The 22,013-nt window shown below is 42.3% G+C and overlaps 1 protein-coding gene across 5 annotated transcripts in view; it reads right to left on the reverse strand.

Annotated features, from left to right (window-relative positions):
* Positions 1–22,013, reverse strand: part of TEAD1 (TEA domain transcription factor 1) — a 163,161-nt gene that overhangs the window by 97,325 nt on the left and 43,823 nt on the right. For 4 of the 5 annotated variants that reach the window (XM_063332123.1, XM_063332120.1, XM_063332122.1 and 1 more), the window contains exon 3: positions 9,860–10,113. In XM_063332123.1, the coding sequence (XP_063188193.1) occupies positions 9,860–10,007 (148 nt within the window). In that variant the 5' untranslated portion in view covers positions 10,008–10,113. Of the gene's footprint in view, positions 1–9,859; positions 10,114–22,013 lie in introns of those variants that run through there. The other variant, XM_063332124.1, reaches the window with a different exon arrangement.

Consider the following 22,013-nt stretch of genomic DNA (forward strand, 5'->3'; position numbering starts at 1 on the left):
TTTCTTCATTGGAGTAAAGGCAGCTTGTAAAACTTCCTGTCTCGTAATTTTAATAGAAGTCTTTTTTTCATGGCTATTTTACCTCATTTTTATCTTTGCTCAGTATTTCCAGTTCTAATGCATCTTTCCTATTATTTACCACTCTGCTAACCTCATATGCCAGAGTCCACACCGTCCCCACCAGCCCTGTGCGTGCCACACTCGCAGGGGTCAGTGGGAGGCTGTAACCTGGGACAACTGCCACCAAACAGCGCTGAGAGATCAATAGCTTTTTGGGGCAGCCAGGCCAGGCCAAAGGGTTTTCTGAACTGTCCCCCCTGCTAACGACACTCCTCTGGCACCCCAGCTATAGAGCTCCAATAGTCTTTTTTCACTGCCTCGCAGGATGGAAAATTCTGTGGGTGGCTCCTCCATACACTATCCCTTACAGTAATTCTTCTCAGCACTTTCACAGCCTCTGGTGATTAGACCTCCTATAGCTAAAAATACACCATGCAGTCTAAATATGTAACAGACAATATATGCCTGCATACCTCACCTATCTAAATATATGCCTACATACCTATCTAATAACTACTATGAATATGAATCATAATATTTCTTTGCAGATAGCTCTCACAGTAGGTTGCATTCAGTCGCCAAAGCAAAGAAGCAAAGTCCCAGCCAAGAGGTAGCCAAATCGCTGTGTGTGGAACTCCTTGTTGAGGTCTCTTAAATATGTTTTAATTAGCTGGAAGGGAACACATTATATTCATACGCACATACTTGCATGTATATGTGTGTGCATATATGTGTGTAGCTATTACTGAGCACTTATTTCACCATTAATTGTACTAAAAGGTTTATTGCTGACAGTCTATCTAAGGAAGAACTAAACAAATGAACGCTCAATTCTTTGAACAAGAATTAAATGCTGAAGTTACCAGATCACATGAAGGCACCTGTTAAAATGATTCAAAGACTACTTTCACTATGGAAAATTATTTTACTACTTATCTACAGTTGTCAACAATACCCATAAACAACAGCAAGCCTGCTGCTCCCGACCACCTGGAATTGGAACCATTTGGGTTAACGTTTTCTTTTTCCCAACGTCTAAGACAGCAGTGTCACCTGTTAGTTTAGGGGTAAAACTGATGCTGAATCCAAGTGGGTGAAGATGCTTTTTTCATCTGTGTTCCTTACTCACTCGCATTGTTAGCATGACATAAAAGGCATTTTAAACTATGATTTCTATTTAAGTAATGCTTTTCTTTTCCATGCTAACCAAACACCAGTTGATGTTAAGGTATAAGTAAGCAAAAGTGAAGTGGCTTCAGGCAAATAAGCCTGAAATGTTTTAGCTTTGCCGCAATGATTAGGCACGCTGAAAAAGCATTTTGTTCCTTATCTGCAAACGTAGTACAATCTACCTCACCTACTTCCACACAGATTACTGGAATATGCTCCTTAACACCCCCAGGCATATATTCTGTGCTGCTGTCCCCAAAACTATCAGACATCAAGTCTGACACCGTTGCCTACAGACAAACCGACATTCAGCCCAAGCCAATCCCGTCACTGCCTGTTGGCTCCCCTGACTGTCCCCTCCAAGGAGGGCAACCAAACAAGGAACTGGGTTGATGACCTGATCTTTTTTGATGGCTCATACACACGGTAACCTCTGTCAAGCCTACTGCCCCCTTACAAAGGCAGGACAGATTTTGTGCTAACTTTAATTCTGTGCCAAATTCCTAAATTCTATCAGGTTGTGTGGGTGCAAGACAGCCCAGTCTCTGGATTTCTCTTTTTTTTTTTCCTTGTCCCTTTTTTTTTTTTTTAAACAAGACAGAAAGGAGATCTCAATAAAAACATGAAAGCTGCCTATCCAGGAAAATCCTCAGGAGGCTTGACCTAGTTGGAGATGGCTGTTGTAGGAAGGCTGTAATTAAGCAGTTGCGATAGTGACGCTGACTTCTCACACCAGAGAATGTGCATGTTGACCACAGTTTCTATTAACAGCGCTTATTTGAGTCCTCTGTAGGTAAAATTGTAACGGTGTTTGACTGACATCCCAGCAGCTCCCACAGTGTGCAATGCTTTCTCAGGGTTTCAGTTTCCTCATGAATTTTGGGATGCATTGTTGTGCCTTTTACAATAGGTCTAACAAGCCATGCTACTTCCCTATCTTTAAAAGAGTATTCATCAGATGGAATTAGCACATTTACATTCATCTCTCTCCTCTTTCCCCAATTCATATTATTTTTGCTTACAAAAACATGTCTTTAATCATCCAATGTAAAAATTTTAGTATGCCTAGAACAAAACTAGAAGAGCTTCAGAGGAGCCTTTTTCTATTAGCTAAACCATTACTTCTGCTGAAAATCTGTAAACTGTTAATCCGTTAGTGTCCAATCCCGTAACTATACGGTCAGACTAAAATCATCTGGAAGCCCAGACTCTGAAGCATTTCTCTCTGATGTTCCAGACCAAGTGTCCCACATTAAATTGTTTGTAGGATAGGAAAATATTCATACAATGGTATGACTACAACTTCTCAAGGGCATCACAAAAAAAAATCCTGCATGCATCTGTGAGGAAATCCCTGTAAGACACAGTTAAGATACATATTAATTTTGAATAGCATGGCCCTCAGGGAATTGTGTAAGACTCATGTCACAACAACCACAGCATTTACTCTCCAACAGTTAGCCCGGGCTCGCTCCTGTGAGGTGTGGGGTGGGATATAAGCCTACTTCTCGGGAGACTGCATGTCCCCAGAAAACCAAAGATGCTGTAAAAAGTTCTTTGTGCCACCACTGCTCCTTGTTCCCTGTAGTGTTATCTGTGATCACACCCACACTGGGCAAATCCACTAGGGGAGACGGGGAACATTAGGATGAAGTTTCCCTCCCAACATGGTTCAGATGCCTGGCTTTCACCACTCATCTCACTGGCTCCAGCTCCTCCTGGCTTGAACAGCCGGCTAGGAGTCTCTGATTCCAGCAGCTCTTGGAGGCTGGTGCAAGCCATGGTGATGGTGCTGACTGTGGTGGTGGTGGTGCTGCTGCTGCTGGCGGTTAAAGGGTCAATTTTTGATCAACTTTTTTCTGTTATTGATCATGTAAGATCCTCTCTGCACTGTCCAAGCCTCTCTCTTTATAAAACAACAGTTTCTATGGTTTTTTACCTCTCTGTTTCCCTAAGGATGCCCAGAACAGGGGTGTCTAGCACGAATACAACTCACCTTCCACATCCCCACATAAGCACTTTACTGGGAATGTCAGTCAATGGGCTGCTGCTATGGTTGTGTGAGATAATTCAGCTGGTTTTGGAGCTGGTAAGAAAGGAGACACTTCTACCATAATCTCATACTGGTCTCATGAAGAGGAATCCAAACCTGACAGCCCATCATAACCCCCAAGACCATGTGGGCCTTACTTGTCTAACTCAAGTTGTCCCCAGGTTGTCTGAACCAGAAGGTGTTCACCCTGACATGCTTCTAGGAGGGATCCCAGTTCTGCAAGGAATGAGATCAAATAAATGAGTACATTTGCTTTTATGCTATCTACATGTAGGATTTTCAATTACTTTGAGCTCCCAGTACTGTGCAACCAACTAACACACCACATCAGCATGATCAAGGCCATTTTAACTACCTCCTAGTGCGACAACCCTATTTCTTAAGGCTGCAAAACTATGCCTTCTGCAATTACAGGATCACAAGTTCATCTTGTGAAATCTGTGCTGGAAGTAAAATGAGCTCATATAAATCATACTAGACAATCACCTAAACATATCCTGCATCTTCTAGTGAGGTTGCATCACTTCAGTGCTCTCATGCTAACATGCGTCATTTCTAAACAAGGGTTTTACTAAAGGAACGATGTCATAAAGGAAAAACATCCTCTTACTCTGTTTAGTATAGCCATTTGAATAGAACCAGTCATTAAATGACTCTTAAGCGGTCAGACGCCTGAACTGAACCTGCCCTTGTAGCTTCCGTTTAGTTCCAGGCAAGCACTAATGGTGCTAGTAACTCCTCCATACAAGGGACTACTCAACGCTGAGGACTTGGGCAGCATCCATACAGTCTACTTGACATTATTTCCCACAAACAGGCTATTAACAACTTTCTGCAAGTTCTTCTTAATATGGATGACTGAAGAGAACATGCTTAGCAGAGAGAAGACAAAACCCAAAGTGCTAAAAAGCACTTCCAAAGGATGTCCTGCTCTTTTTGATGCATGACTTTTCAGCAAAACTTTCTAGTATAGCTTCCCATTTCCTTTGGGATACATCATTCTCCTGACCCAATACAGCCAAATGGAGTATGTGATCGCACTGCCATGTATGACCTTGCACAACATTACTCACACTTTCAGATGTGGTGCTTCCCACAGCCTGCTCTCTTCTGTCTGCTCCCCAGGCCGGGGTTGATACCTTATCATGCACAGCTCTCATACAGTCCCACTTAGATTCTTCTTTGAGGATGGCAGCTTATGGGAGAGGGGAAAAAACCAAACATTCTCTGTCTCGAGAAGACTCTGCCACTTTATCCCAAACCATTGACAATTTGCTCTTGGAAGCCCAAATAGAAAGATTAAAGCCTGTTCCCCCACATTCCAGAAATCCTCGACAAGAAGCCCGATACCCTTCACTTCTAATGACAGCAGTGCCTACTGCGCAGCTCACAAAAGCAGCTTGCCCCTTGCAAGCACAGCATGCTGATGTTGCAAGGATATCCCTGGATTGCAAAAATGTTTATAGGCACCTTTGTTCATAATCTGAGTAATTTGAGTAGTAACTTTTGAAACAGACACCGTATCTTTGAACCTTCATTTTCTTCAGGTTGAACTGATTGCTCAGCACAGGCTTGCAGCCTGCCTTCATGCATGCACTGTGCCATGATGTCATACAGTGAGCAATCACAGCATTGCGAGAATGTTTCTAGACAGATTTGTTTACAATCTAAGAAACCCAAATAGTAGCTTTCAGAATAGGAGTCCTATCTCCAGTGCATTTTGTGTATGTTGCTGTGAGACCAAAAAGAAAAAATAAAAAAATAAATACAAGAGTGTATCTTTGTACAATGATTGCAATAACAGATGAATAAACATGCAACTTGATACTTCACATCTGGTATTTCATCACTCCAAATACCTTATTCGCATTCAAATATATTTAATACTGTGGAAACTTTATAAGGTAGTGATGTCTTTATAGAGGCAGTAACTTGCATGGAACTTTTAAAATTAAAAGCAACAGTAAAAATAATTTGTAACATGTTACTGTATTCTTCATAAAGCTAGTTACCTTGCAGTTTCCTAACAGAAACCCAGAAAGACACCTAATAATAGCAGTTAGCTACAGAACCACACAAGCCTACAGAATAGGATTTCTTCTGCCGATGTACTAGTTCGAAGTTCAATTTTAATATTCAATTTATATAAGGTGCTTTGGAAACGAAGACTATTATTACTCATCGTGCAAAAATTCTATCATCTGAGCAGAATTTTTTATGAAAGTCTCATTTTTCCTTTACTGTCATGGTAATGAAGGCCAAGAGATTTTATGCATGACCTAATAAACATATACAACGGTTTTGAAAGGCTGCTATGCACCTTCTCACGTTAATTAGTACTCATTCTTCTCTGTAAAACAACTAAACACGCTACAAAACTTCCTTTTAAAACAATCATTAATACACTCTTAAGTAGTTTTCTTGCAGAGATGAATACCTCAAATGCAAGTCACAATGACTAATTTCATTCGTAACTCAAAAGCTGTTTACAGATCTCAAAAATTAAGATCAAACTATTTTCTTGTCTTAAAGGCAAAAGCCACCTTCGCTACCCTGAAGCTAAGTTAGCAATGCTGATAGTAACATGTCTGCAGGCATTATTACACTTGCTAGCAACTTATGCTACTTTGGCATTGCCCTTGGAGTTGCACTAGTTATGTCTCGCTATAGCTAAATTTCAAGAAAAAAAAAAAAAAAAGATGAAAACATGCACACGGGGCCAAATCCATTCCCGTGGTAACTCCAGTGACTTCAGTGTTACACCAGGGATAAAAGTAGGGCTGCATTTCACAGCAGCTTTCATTCTTGTAATCTTTTCCAAAACACTCTCCCAGGAGCAAAGACAAGCACAGGCAAATATCCTGCCAATAAGTGAGTTCACAGGAATTGCTACGAGTAACTAAACTGTCAGCAGTAAAAGAACAACAATTGGAACAAAGTACAAATACAGGACAGCCAATGCCCTCTAACGGGCTAGAGTTTTACTATGTGCTGGATAAACAAGGACACAGAAATTCATCAGAATTGAGCTCTGAGAGGGGAGACAAATTATAGGGTGTCCCACTTTGTATTAGTGGATGATATTTGTGTTTTATCAATACTCCTTTTGAAGCAGTACAGGTGAAAAAAATTCTTACCAATACTTTGCAAGACAAATGAAAATGGGCCTCAGAGTCAACTCTTTCCTCCATGGGCTACGCTCAACTGCTTCCACAAAGAGTGTGAGCATCAGTTTACAGATGTGTTCCTCTATCCTCCTTCAAGCTTTCGTATTTAATCCCTCCTCACCTTTGCTTTTATTTTATTTACTACTAGTCAATACTGTACTAGGAGCAAAACCAGAACTGTAAGACCATCACAGCCACACAAGCAGAGGCACACAGGAAGGGGGAAAAGAAGTGATGGATAATGCTTTCCTGCACCTTATCACTGGTCCCTTGGCCTTACAGCGCACTCTCTTTCTCTCAAGAATTTACAGACTATGGTTCCTGGAATTTGCCCGTCTGAATCAAAACAAGTGTCTTTGCTTCTTACTCAATCATTTCCCATAAATTTAAAAACGAGAGTTTCATTAAGTTTTTGTTTTGTTTTCTGAGGGTTTCTTCAAGGAGCCATAACCCTGAACTGGTGGCAGGGTCAGCGGCAGCCTGAAATGCTCCTGGTCTCACACAGGTCACAACTTCGTCCTTACAGCCCAAGGATGCCCCAGGGCCAAAAAAACCACCACATCCCCTTCCCCTCCCCAGCCACGGGGCCCTGCAACCCTTTTCTGTGGGGGTAGGACTGAAAGTCTCTTGTTCTCATCCTCCTCTGGTGCTGTAAGCTACTTTTTTGGGAAGGCAAGGGGAGAGGGAAAGGCCCTCCCCTTCCCTTCCCTCCTTCATGCATGATCACAGCTGTAGAGGAACAGCTGAAGCGATTCAGGCTGCCCGGAGAGGTCACAGATGTCCCTCAGTACCGCTGGGGCTGCTGCGGCCAATGGGGCTGCTGCTGCCCAGGTGGCACCGCGGGCAGGAGTCCCTTGGCCACCCACCCCGCACGCCCCCCAGATTCCAAGCCCCCCAGCCCTTCTCGAGCGATCCTCCAGGTCCCCCCGAGCCAACCGCCCAGGAGCCTGTACACAGCCCTCCTAGAAATGCCACTTTTAAGGACAATTTTAGACCACCACAAAGAACAGTGAAGAAATTCTGGCTTCTGCTTACATTAATGTCACAAAGCTCTCATTAAATCAAAGGCAGAGACTTAAAATATTTCTTCAAGCAAAATCTCTGCTCTTCTCAAAGTCTCTCTCCAAAGATAAAAAACTACAATTGCTTAACTTAATCCACACGGAGTGATCATTATATTTGCCTCTGTAAAGATCATATTTGTTCTAGTGCCTATATCTAAAGGTAATTTCAGTTAGAAAATGAAATGGTGCTCTCTTGACCTTTTGTCTTACATGGTTCATGAATTACTGACACATTACAATATCCCCCAACACTATGGAAGCTTAGAGATATTGCAGTGTCCCTCTTGTAAGTGAAATAAACTTGGTATGCCACTAAAAGGCATTAAATTATTTTCATTATGCCACACAGAATCTAAAACACTTACACTGTTTTGATTTCAAAATCCTTGGAGAACAATTATGCTCTCAGGGCCATAAGACTCTATTAGAAAGTCCTCAGAAACCTAGCATGGTTTCAATAAATCCTCAAACACTACAAAGCAGTTACTCAGCTTGAAGAATGAAAACATGAGTTCATCCACTGCAAAGGCAGGATGTAAATTCTGCTCCTACAGTACCCTGCACTTCCTAAAACATTTTTTTCTTCCCAAACAGGGCAACGCTTTAAGTCAAGTTTTCAGCATCAAACAGGCATACCTCCTTCTTTGATTGAAAATAAACAGTATTTGATTTAGGGTGAGCATAAATATATGAGATGTGCTTACATGCGTAGGGTATTAGGGTATTACTAGCTAGCAATATTAATCGGCAATCAGACATGCATAAATGGCTTTATATGTATATAATTTAACAAATGTTAACATTCAGGATTAGAGAACCATTAAATTAAATCAGTGATTGTCAAAATGAATGGATAAATATGTTAATTTCTTTAATTTATACAACGGCACAAAGAATGCCTCAAAACACCAAAAATCAGACTTCAGGGGTGATTACTGTGGTTGTAGGGATCCTGATTTAAAAAAATGCAGCCACCCTTATTTTGGCTGATGAGGCTGTTCAAATCTAAGTAGAGCTTTTGAGCATAAATACACAATAAGCTTGTTTGTACATACATGCTTATGTCCTCCTAGAAAGAGCACAACCTTCTAATTAAGCAAATCATCTGCCCTTTCCAAAGGAAAATAACTCCACCGAAATACAATCAAAATAGGCAGAAAGGGGCGAGAAGGAGCAGACAAGAGAAATTATATTCCCCTGCGCAGGGAGAGAAGGCGGGGGGGGAAGAGAGAGAGAAAAAAGCAAACACCCAGGCAGGAAACCGGGGCCCGGCAACTTTCTGCCAAGGGCAGCTGAGATGCTTCATCCCAACTCGCTTTTTCCAGACGCGACGTTTCGCGTGGCCGCCAGGGTCACATGGCAGCTGCGAGGGAGGCGGGGGGGGACGGGGGGAGCGGGTCCTGCCCGCCCTGACCCCCCCGCCCCGCCGCCGCCAGCAGCGGCAGTGTCCCTGTTTCCATGACCTCAGGCGGGGGGGGCGCGGGGGGGCACAGCTGGTGGCAGCTGCAGCACCATCTGCTCGGGGCTGCGCCCCCGGGCCGGCCGCCACCCCCTCTGCCTCCGGACAGCCCGGCCAGGTAGGGGCAAGGTCGCCTCTAAGTGGCCCCCCCAGCCCCCAGGCACAGCGGCAGGAGGAGCCGGGGCGAGGAGTTTGCAAACTGGAAAAGAAAAAGGGAAGGGGAGAGAAGGAGCTCGGAGGAGCGGGAGGAAAGCTAAGGAGCCCCGGACAGTGCATGCAGATGTCAGTACGCCTCGGCGGAGTGGATATTTATGGAATGCTGTCAGCACGTCATCTGATTTATAGCAGTTTGCACGGAGGGAAAGGGAAAGAAAGAAAGAAAAAAAAAAAAAAAAGAAAAAGAAAGGCACAAAAGCACCCCTAACTTGCCTCTTTCATGGAGAGGCTTCTGAACGCAACAAGGACTTTATCACTTTGCAATTTAATATTGCACGTTCTGCCACATGATCATGCAGACTGTAGTTCCCGTTTCTCTTTCTGCACCATTTATTGAAATATAAAGAAAAATGCTTACTTTTTTTTTTATGTTCAAGGAGTGGCACATTTAAAAGCTTCTGTTAAACATTCCCATTCAGCCACAGCATAGCATTCGTTAAAGACACAATTCTGCATCAATATTGCTTCCCAGTGCCAGCGGGGGACGGACTGGTTCGGACAGTCCTGGGCAACGCATCAGCCCAGCTGAGCTCCCTCAGCTTCACAGATTTCTTCAAGATTTACTCCGTAAGTACCAAAATCAGAGCCAGGAATTTTGTGTAAAACCAAGCTGGGCTTTACAGTTCTCACTGGGACAATTATTTCCAAAGGCTAAATGTGTACCACTTACCATACATTTTGCCTTCATCTGATAAGATGATTTTCCTCCTCCCACATGGTGGATAGATAGCTAGAGCCTCCTGAAAGCTCTGTTCAATGTCAGGGCTCCAGACACCTTCTGCATCATTGTCAATAGGTTTATCTGCAGAATCACTCATTCTTTCAATATCTTCGGCAGGACTCTCGCTGCCGCTCCAGCTGCTGGGCTCAATGGTGATGGCTGGGGTCTCCAAGCCTAAGCCTGGAGTCTTAAAGGAAATAAACCTACAAAACAAACAAACAACCCCAAAAAGGCATTAAAGACATGGAACTTCAGGCAAACACTTCCTCTTCTTCTGATTCTAAGTTAACAGCAGCTGAACATTAATGGCAATAACACGAGCATGGGAAGCACCCAGGAAAAGTAAAAAATTAGTAACAATTCTACCCAAAATCAGCAGAGGTGGAGCGGTAAGGTTGTCAGATGGGAAACTCTTTACCACATTTTCTGTACATGAAGGCATAGAGCATCAGGTTATTTTTCACAGACGGGCAAAGTGGGTCTTAATACCAGGGAAAACTCAGCAGCACACGACACATTTCATCTGGCTGAAGACTGGCACCCTGGCACCAAAATAAGAAGCCAGGCCTTCAGGTGGGGGTAAATCAGCATACTTCCACTGGCTGGAAGGGAAGCACGCCAATTTATGCCACAGCGACCACCAGAGCCTAAAACCACTTAAACATAAAAACAAAAGCCAAAAAGTATTGTTCACATTCATCCGGATGTCAGTGGAGTAAATGGAATTACACTAGCGATGACACAGCTCAATGTGATTAACTGGAAAAGGCTGTAATTTCAGATTTTACCCAAATAAATAATACAATCAGAATCTGAGCTACATAACGAACAGAAATCTTTAAAATTACAATACCAGAGAAAGGAATTACAAGAAAAGATATATATACTTTGCTTTTTTAAAAAAGTCTTTGTCACAGAACCATAGCAGAACAAAAATTACAAGCTTCAAGTTGCTGAATCAATTTAATAAGAAATAATTTAATATAGCTGCACCTGCTCACACCACCAGAGCTGCAGATCTGTCAGTGTTCCTTTTATATTTCTGAGAGAAATACAACTCTGCTATAAAGACTTGCTCCAGGCAAAAAAGCTGCTATACCAGACCAAATTCATCTCTGGTGTAATTCTTCGGGAAGTCAGTGAAACAACACCAGGAACAGATTTGGCTCAACATGTCTAGGCATAATGCAGTTTTATTTTGAAAAACGAAGAAGTTTGGTGACTCTAACTGATCTAAGTGGATGGGAGTGTTCAAACATGCATGCATGAGCTGCACAAGCACTTAAAAATCCAGTTAGTTGCCTAAACACTCCAAAAACCCTAAACTATAACATTTTTATCCTGGTGGGGGAGATGAAAGCAGGCCCTTTCCACACGCAGAAGAGAGGGGCTTCCCCTTCTGCACACCTCCCTCCTCACGCTGATATACCTCTCAGTGGGGTCGTAAAATAACAGGTGAAAAGTGGCAGACGGGCACTCACCCCCCAGAGAAAGAGGGGAAGGCTGTGTGTCGGAGGCTGTGACAGCTCTGACGAAACACCTTGGGGCAGGAGAACTCCCTGAAAGGAGAAATATTTACAGCAGCCCTGACCCGAAGCAACCAATCAACCAATCACCAGAGATAACCAAAACCTGACAGTCCGGTCCCTGGGAGGCTACGGTGCCTTGCGAAAAAACAGAGCTGAAACTGGGGAAACGGCTCAGTCTCGATAACCAACGTTACCGGTCTGACGTCCAAGTATGGGGTATTTCCACTTCTCCAGGCTCTAACAGGAGCTCGGAGGGATCGGTGCATGCAAAATGGACTCCCAGGAACTTTATTTTCCTTACTTCCACATCTGTTTCTACAAAGAGGCGTTTCTTAACTTTGCATTGGTTTGAACATTTCAGCACAGTTTATGAAAATGTTAGTGCCTACCCACCAGTAATCTCAAGGCTAATCAGTGTCTCGAACGCCTTTTAATAACTGATAATGAGGGAGCAGATGGATTCACAGGCAACCACACACAAATGATAAGTGAGTGGGAAGTCTGGCCAAATACACCATTTGCTGTCTGGGAAATCCAAAAATTTACAAAATGTTTAAAGTCTCATCACAAAAAGGAAGATGTAAACCTTTGTAAAATAGTGAAACACCATCTTTCATGATTCTCAGAAGGCTGAAGGGCTGATCCAACCCTTGCAAGATTTGAACCTTGTACGCAAGATTTGGCTAAAACATAAACACAGCAATACTAGGAAAAAACTGACAAAAACAATCACGTCCATTTAAGGCTTCAAATACAGGGGGAATTTTAGGTAAACGAGAGGTAATTGAATGTTGACTGGGATAATTAGGGAGGTTTCAGTTTTACTGCCACAGTGCAGGGAAAAATGGCTACTGGAGATTTTATTGGCCTCACATGATTTGAGACCACAGTTTAGCATTTCACCAGAAGACAGCATGGAGTGGGACTGTTTACTGGGTCAGTTCTTCAAAGGTGACTCAGAGAGGAAATCCTTCCCCCCCTCAATCCCAAGCGCGATGGCATGCAACGCACAGCACAGCCATGGGCATCTTTTGCTCAGCACAACCACCCTCTGCTTACAAAATCTGCCACAGTCATAGCCTCAAGTCTTATTATCGTCCTATAAACCAGCCCTTGTTATTACATTATGCTGAAATAATAATTAAAACGCACACAAGGAAAACAGAGAGGCTCTAAAGTAATTAATGTTACTTGATATTCATGTTAGATCTTGCATTGTGTTTACTGGTGAATTTTCACTAATGTGCTATCTCCCTTCCCATTCCTTTTTACCTACTTGGATATCATCTTGAGGCATTAGTAGCTACTATTCCAGCCTCTAAAATGTAAGACAACCAAGTGTTTCTTCCATAACACCTGTACAATAGGGGTGGGGAGTAACCTGCTGGTAAAAAACCCTCTCATACTAAAGGTTGCTTTTAGTGATTTCCCTTTTGGTGAATGCTGACACTGCAGATCAAGCTACAGGACCAAGAAGCAAAAAACCTTGTATTACAACCACTAAATGGCTCCCTCTTATTTCAGGAAAATAATGAGCTACTCAGTTAATCACTTCCAGCTCAGCTCTACATATCAAAAGGCAATACCACCTCCTTCTTAGCTTGAATTCTAAGGACCCAACTGTGATGAAAAATTTCAGACCTGTTATGCTGGAGCTCAATGTGATTATCAAAAATAATACAAGCTGTCAATAGATGAGCTTTGTTGCATATTTCTAATGAGCTATCTCATGTGAAAAATGTGGATTTACAGTCCAATTTAAATTTATAAAAACCTAAAAGTAAAAATAAACAAAACCCAAGCCTTCTTTATATTAGCAAACCCCGAATCTTACACCACCAGCGCTCAATGGAGGAAGAGTTAATCTCCTGGAGGCAATTAACCCCACCCCAGCCCCCTCCCCAAAAGCAGAGCTTGCACACATGGCAGATCAGGTTGAAGAGTTCTGTATTTGCTTTTTATCATGATAACTTTCAGAGAACCAATTTCATACTTGTACTTTCTGCTCACAAAATTAAAACGCCTCAACACTACTTGGAAAACCAACCAAAAAAAAACCCCCCAAACCAGATTTTGGCTAACCTTTTTGTGCTTTCTAAGATTTCTTTAAGCACACTGCTGCAGTTTTAGGACATCTCTCTTCAGAGTTTCCCTTTTAACACCCGTCTCTCTCTATTACATATTTCAGGGCAGCTTCCCCTGTGCATAAAGCTCTTTTGAGTTGCAAACCTGAACGTATCTTTCTTGCAGTTGCTTTCTACACTCTCCAGTTAAGTGATTCTAAGTATATTTGGTTCTCTCATGTAGTTATTAAGACACTTTTTCTATGCATGGCGGAGGTATGTTTGCCCCTCCAATGACACAATGTTACATTCGGCCATGGAGAAACTATTAGGGACAATACTGGATTTTATAAATACATTTTATAGCAAATCCATTCAACGCAGCTTCATGAGGTACAAGACACAACTTATTTTCGTTATGTTCACTTGGTAGAGTAACTTGAAAAGTTATTTTACAAACTCAGAGAAACAAGGATAGCTATTGTCAGAGCTGGTCAAGCCAATTAATTTAACTAAAACCAAATGATAGTCTGCAACATCTTATCAAGGGAATGATTTCTTTGCTTGCATAAAACACTCTCTTATGCCTTCACTTTATGAGCAATGCAAACCTGGACTTGCCCAGAAAGTTGCTGCTCACAGACCAACAACTGAGATCAATAGCTCTTCACAGGAGTGTAGGGCAAGTGCAGATTTAAGGCCCTGATATGTTTCATATCCTTCAATACTTGCACAATGAACCAACAAGGAAAAATTGTCTTTCAAGAGTCATCAGAGCTGAATCTAATTTTACAACATTCTGCAAAAGTTAAACCATTTCCTCTGTTCAATTACCTTACTTTCTTGAACGTCAGCGTACAGGTGCCGAATGGTGCCTTCACTGAGGTATCACGTGTGTATATATACATAACCACTGGAAGAGGATTAGTATTCTGCAGGTAGTGGTGCAGGAACACGAGAAACACTAAAACCATGCCTTGATTCTGAGAGATGTCCGAGAAAAACAAATTATGTCCCCCTATTCTTCTAAACTGTGTCTGCTTGAAGATATTTGCAGATATTGCAGATATTTTTGAGATAATCTGCAACGGCACCTGCAAGAATTTGCAAGTGAGAAAGCACCAGTGTTTTTATCCACACTGTCCTCCTGGCTATGAATGGCTGCAGAAGACTACCAAATAATTCTTACAACAGCCCAATATTTCTAAAACAGCTCTTTCAGAAAAATATTAATTCTTGAGGTAAAGATTTTGAGTGCTGAAGGGGTAAATTACACTTTTAAAAATACATTTTATTTTTAGTTTCTGAACAGCTTCTTCTTAGCTTCAGTCATATAAAAACAATGGGATCAGGAATCCAACAAGCTTTTTATAAACATCAAGACGATAATGAGCAGATTGAGTAAAAACCAACTAATTCTAAATTTGCAGATGGCAAATTTTCTCTCAAGGCTTGAAAAGGTACAGGCCTATGGGATTGTCCTTCTGCTTTGTTCAACAGTGTAAATCCACAGCTGGAGCACTAAGGCTTCAGGAAAGAACTGCTGGAGAGAATCCAGAGGAAGAAAGTTATCAGATCTAGAAAACATGACCTACCAGGAAAGGAATTAGGTTTGTTTAAATTTAGAGAAGACTGATGTGCAAAGATAACCACTTTCAAATAAGGAAAAGGTAACAGTAAAGTAGAGAAGCAGCTCTTGGCCATTTCTACCAAGGATAGGACAAGAAGCAAAGAACTTAAGTTGCAGCAAGAAAAACGTAGGTTGGGCATTTGGAAGACCATTCTGACCCTACCAACAGTCACACACCAGAAGCAATCCGTCTGGGGTACTGGGGAACTGATGGGGGGAGAGGTGTTGTCAAGAACAGGTGACACAAGTGTTTCTCAGGAATGATGCAGCTATGCATAGTCGTGTTGGAGGTAGGGGAACAAACTAGATGATGCCATGAGGCTCAGCAGCCATGACACAATGTAAAACACCCCTACAGAGGGAAACCTGCAGTCGGAGCACATCCTTGACAAGGCATGGGAGAACCCAGATGCCCGAGAGACTTCACAGATATCCTAGTGACCAGACAGCTTGGTCGGCTGCACAGCAGAAATCCAGGGGAAACCAGGGTTCCTACCGCTGATGCTGGTAGAGCTACATGCTTCTTCACTGTGTGGTTTCCTCGCACAGCTGCTACAGTCTGCCACATGAACATCTCTGGCAAAAGCCATCTGTGAAGTAGCTCAAGACAGGCAGGCTGGGGAGGGAGGGCAAACCACGAGGCTGGGGAGAAGAGGGCTCCTTCTCCTGCTGGTGGCTGGTGCTCTCCGTGGGAGTTTTGGGAGATGAGGCTGCCTCACCCCCAGCCACTCCGTTCTCCTTCCAGGTATCTGTCGAACTGTCTGACACCCCATATCACATTCGGATTTCTCAAGCTCTTTCTGCACCGATTGAAGTAAATATGGAATTGGTGGAAAGCTTGAATTTTACTAGGATTTTATGTTTTCCCCAATAGAAGGGCAGTTTAACTCCCCCGAACAATAAAAACAGTGTTGTTATTGCTATCAGTACAGAATTCTTCTGCAGGTCTCCATGACGGGTCGATTTACTCGTGAAGGAGGAAATCAGCAGGAGAGTCATGGCACCTCCAAGGGCATACAGAAAACGGCTTCTGACTGTCCCTAACAGAGCACCCTTAGAAACAATGCCAGATAGGAGCCTTCTCCCAGCTAAAAGCAGCAAATGGCATTGCTAAGTATTAAAAGGGGTGCTTTTGTTAAACTTGATTTTTTCCAATAAAAAACAAGCTAAAGTTTCTACTCTGCCAATATAAGTATCTTTGCAGTGTTTATGCAAATCAAATAATATGCTCAAGCCTTTTAAAACATTACTTTTTTATTTAAAAACAAATTCATACTCTGGATTTTGTAGTTGTGGTGTGTAAGCGTGTATAGATTTTTCTGATTCTTTGAGGTGTTCAAACGGCGTTACTTTCAGGAAAACACTACATATATATTCAAGCCATTTTATACATAATTTAGTTTTACAAGGAAAGGATATAACACAGTATGAAGAATAAAAATTTAAATCATTTACAGAGCACCCAATGGTAAAATCATTAGCTTAAAATGACTTTATATTGTATTTTTGTTACAAGGTCTACTTATCAGCAATTATTCCCTCTAAGAAGAAAGAGCACCAGGAGAGAGAAGCAGCCCATTTCTAGGATAAAGTATTCCTTTAAAACTCAGCCAGACTAATTCAGCCATTCACTTTTGCCATTGAAATGAAATAAAAAGAGTTTTTCTCTGACTGCATGAACACTTCAGGGAAAAATTCTGATGCTGTGCTTTTTTGGTGATCAAATAGTTGCACGTAATGATGCTTCCATGTACTTTCTATCATTCACACAAATTAGTTCTGTTCTCCTAGGATTAAAGTTACCATTTTCTCGCTTGGGATTCAACCTATTTACTAACTGCAACCTACCTACTTCAGATTTGTCTTTGGGGTCTGTGGAGGAATAACATGATCGGTTCATCTACAGCTACACAGCACCTGCAAAAAGCAGCATGGTGTTTCTTTCTGAAGCAAGCGCGTTATGCAGTGAATGAATTCAGGCATTAACTTTCTTCCCTTCAACTACTGCACTCCACGTAGGCATAAAAGTAGCAGGAAGACAGACAGTGCCGTGCCAGTGTGTAAAATACCAAAATCATGTAACTTAACATCAGTAAAGTGATAGTTTCCTTCAAATATAACTGTACCCTGCTCATCTGAGAAGATTTACGTGTGTATTTTCACAGACTGTGAGGAAATTTACCGAACAAAGAATTACTTAGATCTGAAAGAGTAGGCAGCTATAGGCCTAAATGTGAAATTAGGATTATATGAACTATTTCTAAAAAGAAACAATGCATTGAATTGCTCCTTTTTTGCTTATAGAAACAGATTACTCAGCAAAGAGTGGGCTGATGTTAATATATGGGAATTCTTCGCTTTGCAAACAGCTTTCGTCTCTCTGCACTCTTTATGCAACAGAAAAGAGTATTTAGTACCACTCTGAGGGCCTAATTTATTTTTTTTCCCCAAAAGCTGCTTTTGTTGATACGTAATTATTGTTGTAAGGATGCTGAGTCATTGATTCCAACCCAATTTTCTTTTCCATTAGTTTTAATTTCATACAGTTAATAAAATGGTTCATCTTCTCAGTGGGGAAACAACTGGACTCAGACTGTGACCACACCACACTCGCGGGCTCCGTCGGCTTTGTGCTGGCTCAACAGGACGCCTTCTGCGAGCAGCTACAGCTACAAACCATCCACAACATCCAGCTAGTGCCCAGCAATCCAGCGTGCAAAGCGCTTTGTAAGGGGCTACACGTTACTTGTGGTCCACAGTCTGCGCTGATTACCAAGTTATCACCGGGTAGGTGAATCTTAACATACCAGTTGTGAATCCCTATCTCATTACGGTCACAGCTGTTTGAGAAACAATTCCTTCCTCATGCGATACTGAAGCAGCCACATTCATCCTAGGTGCTAGCGCTCATTTACGCCCAGCTGGTTTCAATTATAAGGGTGTTCCTGGGATTTAACCCAGCTCAAATACTGCATTGTGGTGGTAACCAACAAAGATTATTCTAAATATGACTTGGCAGTCAGTGGAATGAAGAATAGCGAGCATCGTGTCTGACTTGCTTTTGCTAATTACCAACATGAAGCAAAGGAAAGGATAAAATATTTACCATCTCTCAGAAGGAGAAGCCATTCCTCCTGCAACTGCAGGAGGCAACTGTGCAACAACCCAGCTGCTGTGCTCTGCAGCAGGGAGCCCATCATGCACCTACCGTCACCCAACAGGGATGGCTTGTGAACGGCAACGGCAACATCTATTACCAGTGTAACACCGTGGCGTGCTTACCCCAGCTGTATTCCAGCTGTGACTTTTCTATGGCAAGAGCTGCTATATTGTGAAGTGGGGATTATTAATATTTCACCCATTCGCCAATTATTCAGCTTTTAGAAGAATGCTCTGTGACCGAGGGGGGGTCCGCCCACGCTTGGAGACCTCTGCTCCCCGGGCAGGTGAAATGGCTGTAACAAACATTCCCCAACCCCAAGACCTGTAAGTAGAGGCCACAGAGTAGTCCCTCAGGGCAAGGTTTGCAGCCACTGCCTTGCTTGGGGCAAGTTTAAGGAGCGGTTTGGCAGTTCCCAGTAACTCATTCTGCTGCCAACACATGTAAACAGAAAATAAAAACTAGTACATGTAGCTATCAGGACAATGGGCTTTTTTTACATACAAGACTGGAAAAAGAGACAGAAAAATAGATGCAGTTCTTGCTTACATCTAACAACTGCCCATTCCTTGAATGCTTTAAGGGGTTCAGTCTGCACAGAGGCTCTGTGCCTTCCCTGTGACTCCACAAATTATGAATTACAGTATAAAAGCCCAAAGAAAACAGACGCTGGCCCTCCTTCAGCTCCAGTGATGTTCATCTCTCCCTATCCCTCCATACACGTAACTTTGGCATCCGGACCTGGATGCAGACACAAACACGCTGAATGCCTTCGGACGCAGCCACCTTGTGCATCTACTGGTGGTCTTGCCACTGTTTCAGTCCCACCTACCTGCGAGTATGTGAGTGATGGAAACACAGTCAATGGTTTTCCATGAAGATTCTATGATTCTATGATATGTGCATATACTTCCTTGTAGTTTGTCGTAACTGCCTTCCACAGCATCCCTGAGCATGATTAGTTATTTTTTACCCCAAAAGCCAAACTGGAACTATTAATACCACATACCAAGTACTACAAATACTAGAATTAGGTATGTCCTTGATCTCTGGTGTGTTACTAGGTTCCTGCTGGGACCACATATGATTCATTGCTCATACATATGACAGACCTGGCAGCAAGTCATTCCGTCTAGATGTAGCCCTGAAACCATTTGTTCCCCCGATGCCCTAAGCTTCCCCAATTTTATTGGAGTTGCCATGTCACGCAGACATTCGCAAAACCAGATCCAATCCTTCACATTCATAGCTTTCTTATTTTATTCCTGGCATATCACTAACTGGTTTTCTACTCAAATATTAGATTTTTCTCTCTCTTTTATTTTTTTTTAACTTGCTTTCAGGATGAAAGGCTTTTTTCCACAATGGCTGCAAAAACATGAGTGTTCACTCTAACAGCTCTGAGTGAGGTGGGAAAAGGGACAGAAACCCACCTGCCTGAACAACTTTATGTAAGTTCAGTCAGGAAAGGGAAAACCAATGCTATTTGAAGGGTGGTCCAACATCTGACTGGTTCATATGTAACATAAAACTTTCGTCTATATAAAAAATATTTTATATAATGATTTAAGTATTCTGTTAAAAAGGTACAAAAAAGGCACAGTAAAGTAAAAGGTTCATTCATTTACTCAGGTGCATTTGTTTAAACAAGAAATAGCCACAAGATTAACCCTTTCCCTATACCAAGCTGAAAAAGGACCCTTCTTTTATGAAGCAGGAGAAAGGCAAGTTTTGGACTAACAACTGTGACATCCAATTGACCAAAGCCACCTCTGGAATTCAGTGCTGGCACCCTTTATCCTTCAAGCCCACTTGTTCTCTGCTTTGCAGATGTTATACAAACACTCCTTTGCGAGTGCAGACACACGCACGTACCTTCTCAAACGTTCATTGAAAGAGCTAGATTTTAGCTAAAATTCATGTTACAAATTAAGAAACTCGGCCAAACATCATCTATAAGTTCTATCAGAAAAGCTGCTGCAGAAGGTTGTGAACGCCTCACGTTCACCTGAATGTGCTGATTTGGTACCAGTCAAAACCAGGAGAAAACAGTTTAATTTTGCTTTGGTGTTACTACTTGAGCTACCGCCCTGGGCTCTAATTCTGCCAACATAGAGCCATTTTATACATATGAATAATCACTCCAAGTTTAATGAAGCTCCTCACATCTCGATTAGCAATTGTTTTGGCTGGAAAAAGGCCCTGCCTATCAGCCCTGGAGGAGCCTGGAAACCGAAGAGTGATAATACTGGGAGGCTCACTTTGGGAAAGGCTGTGGTTTTCTGCTGATAGGACACAGAATCGCAAGACAAAAAAAAAAGGGGGGGGTGAGATCACAGCACCATGGCCCTCAGCAGGGCTGGGATTTAAACCCAGGTTTCTGGCCTTGTTCTCACCGATTCTAAACAGAAAGAGATTTCAGAAACCAGCATGTGAGATCAGATAGGACTTGGGGTCCATGTCGACTAGTCACAACATGTCTAGTGGCTTGTCTTCCTCACAAGCCAACACTGGAAACCCCACCTTATGTTTTTGTGTACAGAGAAAAATCAAAGCAACAATTTTGTTTGCAAGTGCAGTAGCTGTCAAATAAAAATATTTTAACTCATTTTGTTTTCCAACTGCTAGCAGTAGTGTTATGGGCAAATTACCTGCCAAATTAAATTTTAAGTCTGAGTTGTTTATCTATGTAGTACAAAGGAAGCCTCCTATGTAAGGAAATGAGCATTACTAATACAGCACTTCAAACTCCAACTTCTTCCTTCCATCTCACACTTGTCTCCAACGCCTATCCTTCCGCAGGTGGTGAATGCATTGGCATCAGCTTTACTTGGTCAGTATGACTGTCTCATATAGATAATGACAGATCTATAGCTTGTATTTTGTCCATAATGGAAAATTTATTTCTGACATCTCAAACAAGATTCTACTGAGAAGTAAGGATGCTTTTATGCAGCAGGACTTACATCTTCTACAATGGAGTAGAAAACACTCTCCTGCTGAGACACTGAAACAATCCCAAACTGTGGCAATCTTTAATTGCTAAATACAAGTAAAACCTACAGTGACTAGCTACAGCATTTTCAAAACTCAATATAATAGTCATGTAGTTATTCTGCACTTCTCTTGCATTTATCGCCTGTTGAGGAAGCAATTTCTGTCTTAAGCTCCGACTTACGTTTCCAGTCTATTTCAACTCCTTGTTCACTGTAGTTTAATCCTGCTTCAGGAGGTGTCAATTTTCCACAAAAATAACTTTGCTGGCAACCATTATGATTGTGAATTCACTGGACGCCGGCAGAGTTAAAGAAGACATGGTGTGGTCCATGCAGCAGAAAACAAACCATATATAGAAACCCAAACAAAAAGTACAAGCCTAGGAACTAATCCTCATAATTCTACTGGACTTTTAAAATCTTGAATTTAGTAGAAATACCGATTTCACAGCATAATGTCATTACTGCCACAGCACCCCTTCCTCCCCTCCGCTCACGGTTCACAGCTTCACGGGCAATCATCACCTGCCTCTCACCCTGCCTGAAGAACGGCTTGACTGTCCAAGACCTTGCTTCTTATTTCCAGCTCTGTCAGTAGGCCCAAGTGCCTCCCACGAGCCGCCCTGATAAAGCTGTGCATGCCTGCTGGTGGGGCAGAGTCTGTAACGCCAGGATCTCCCTGAGCTGGACGGGTGTGTGGGAGCAGGTCCATGCCTACCTAACCT

The sequence above is a fragment of the Chroicocephalus ridibundus genome, chromosome 4, assembly GCF_963924245.1.
Source record: "Chroicocephalus ridibundus chromosome 4, bChrRid1.1, whole genome shotgun sequence".
In the NCBI taxonomy this organism is placed as follows: Eukaryota; Metazoa; Chordata; class Aves; order Charadriiformes; family Laridae; genus Chroicocephalus; species Chroicocephalus ridibundus.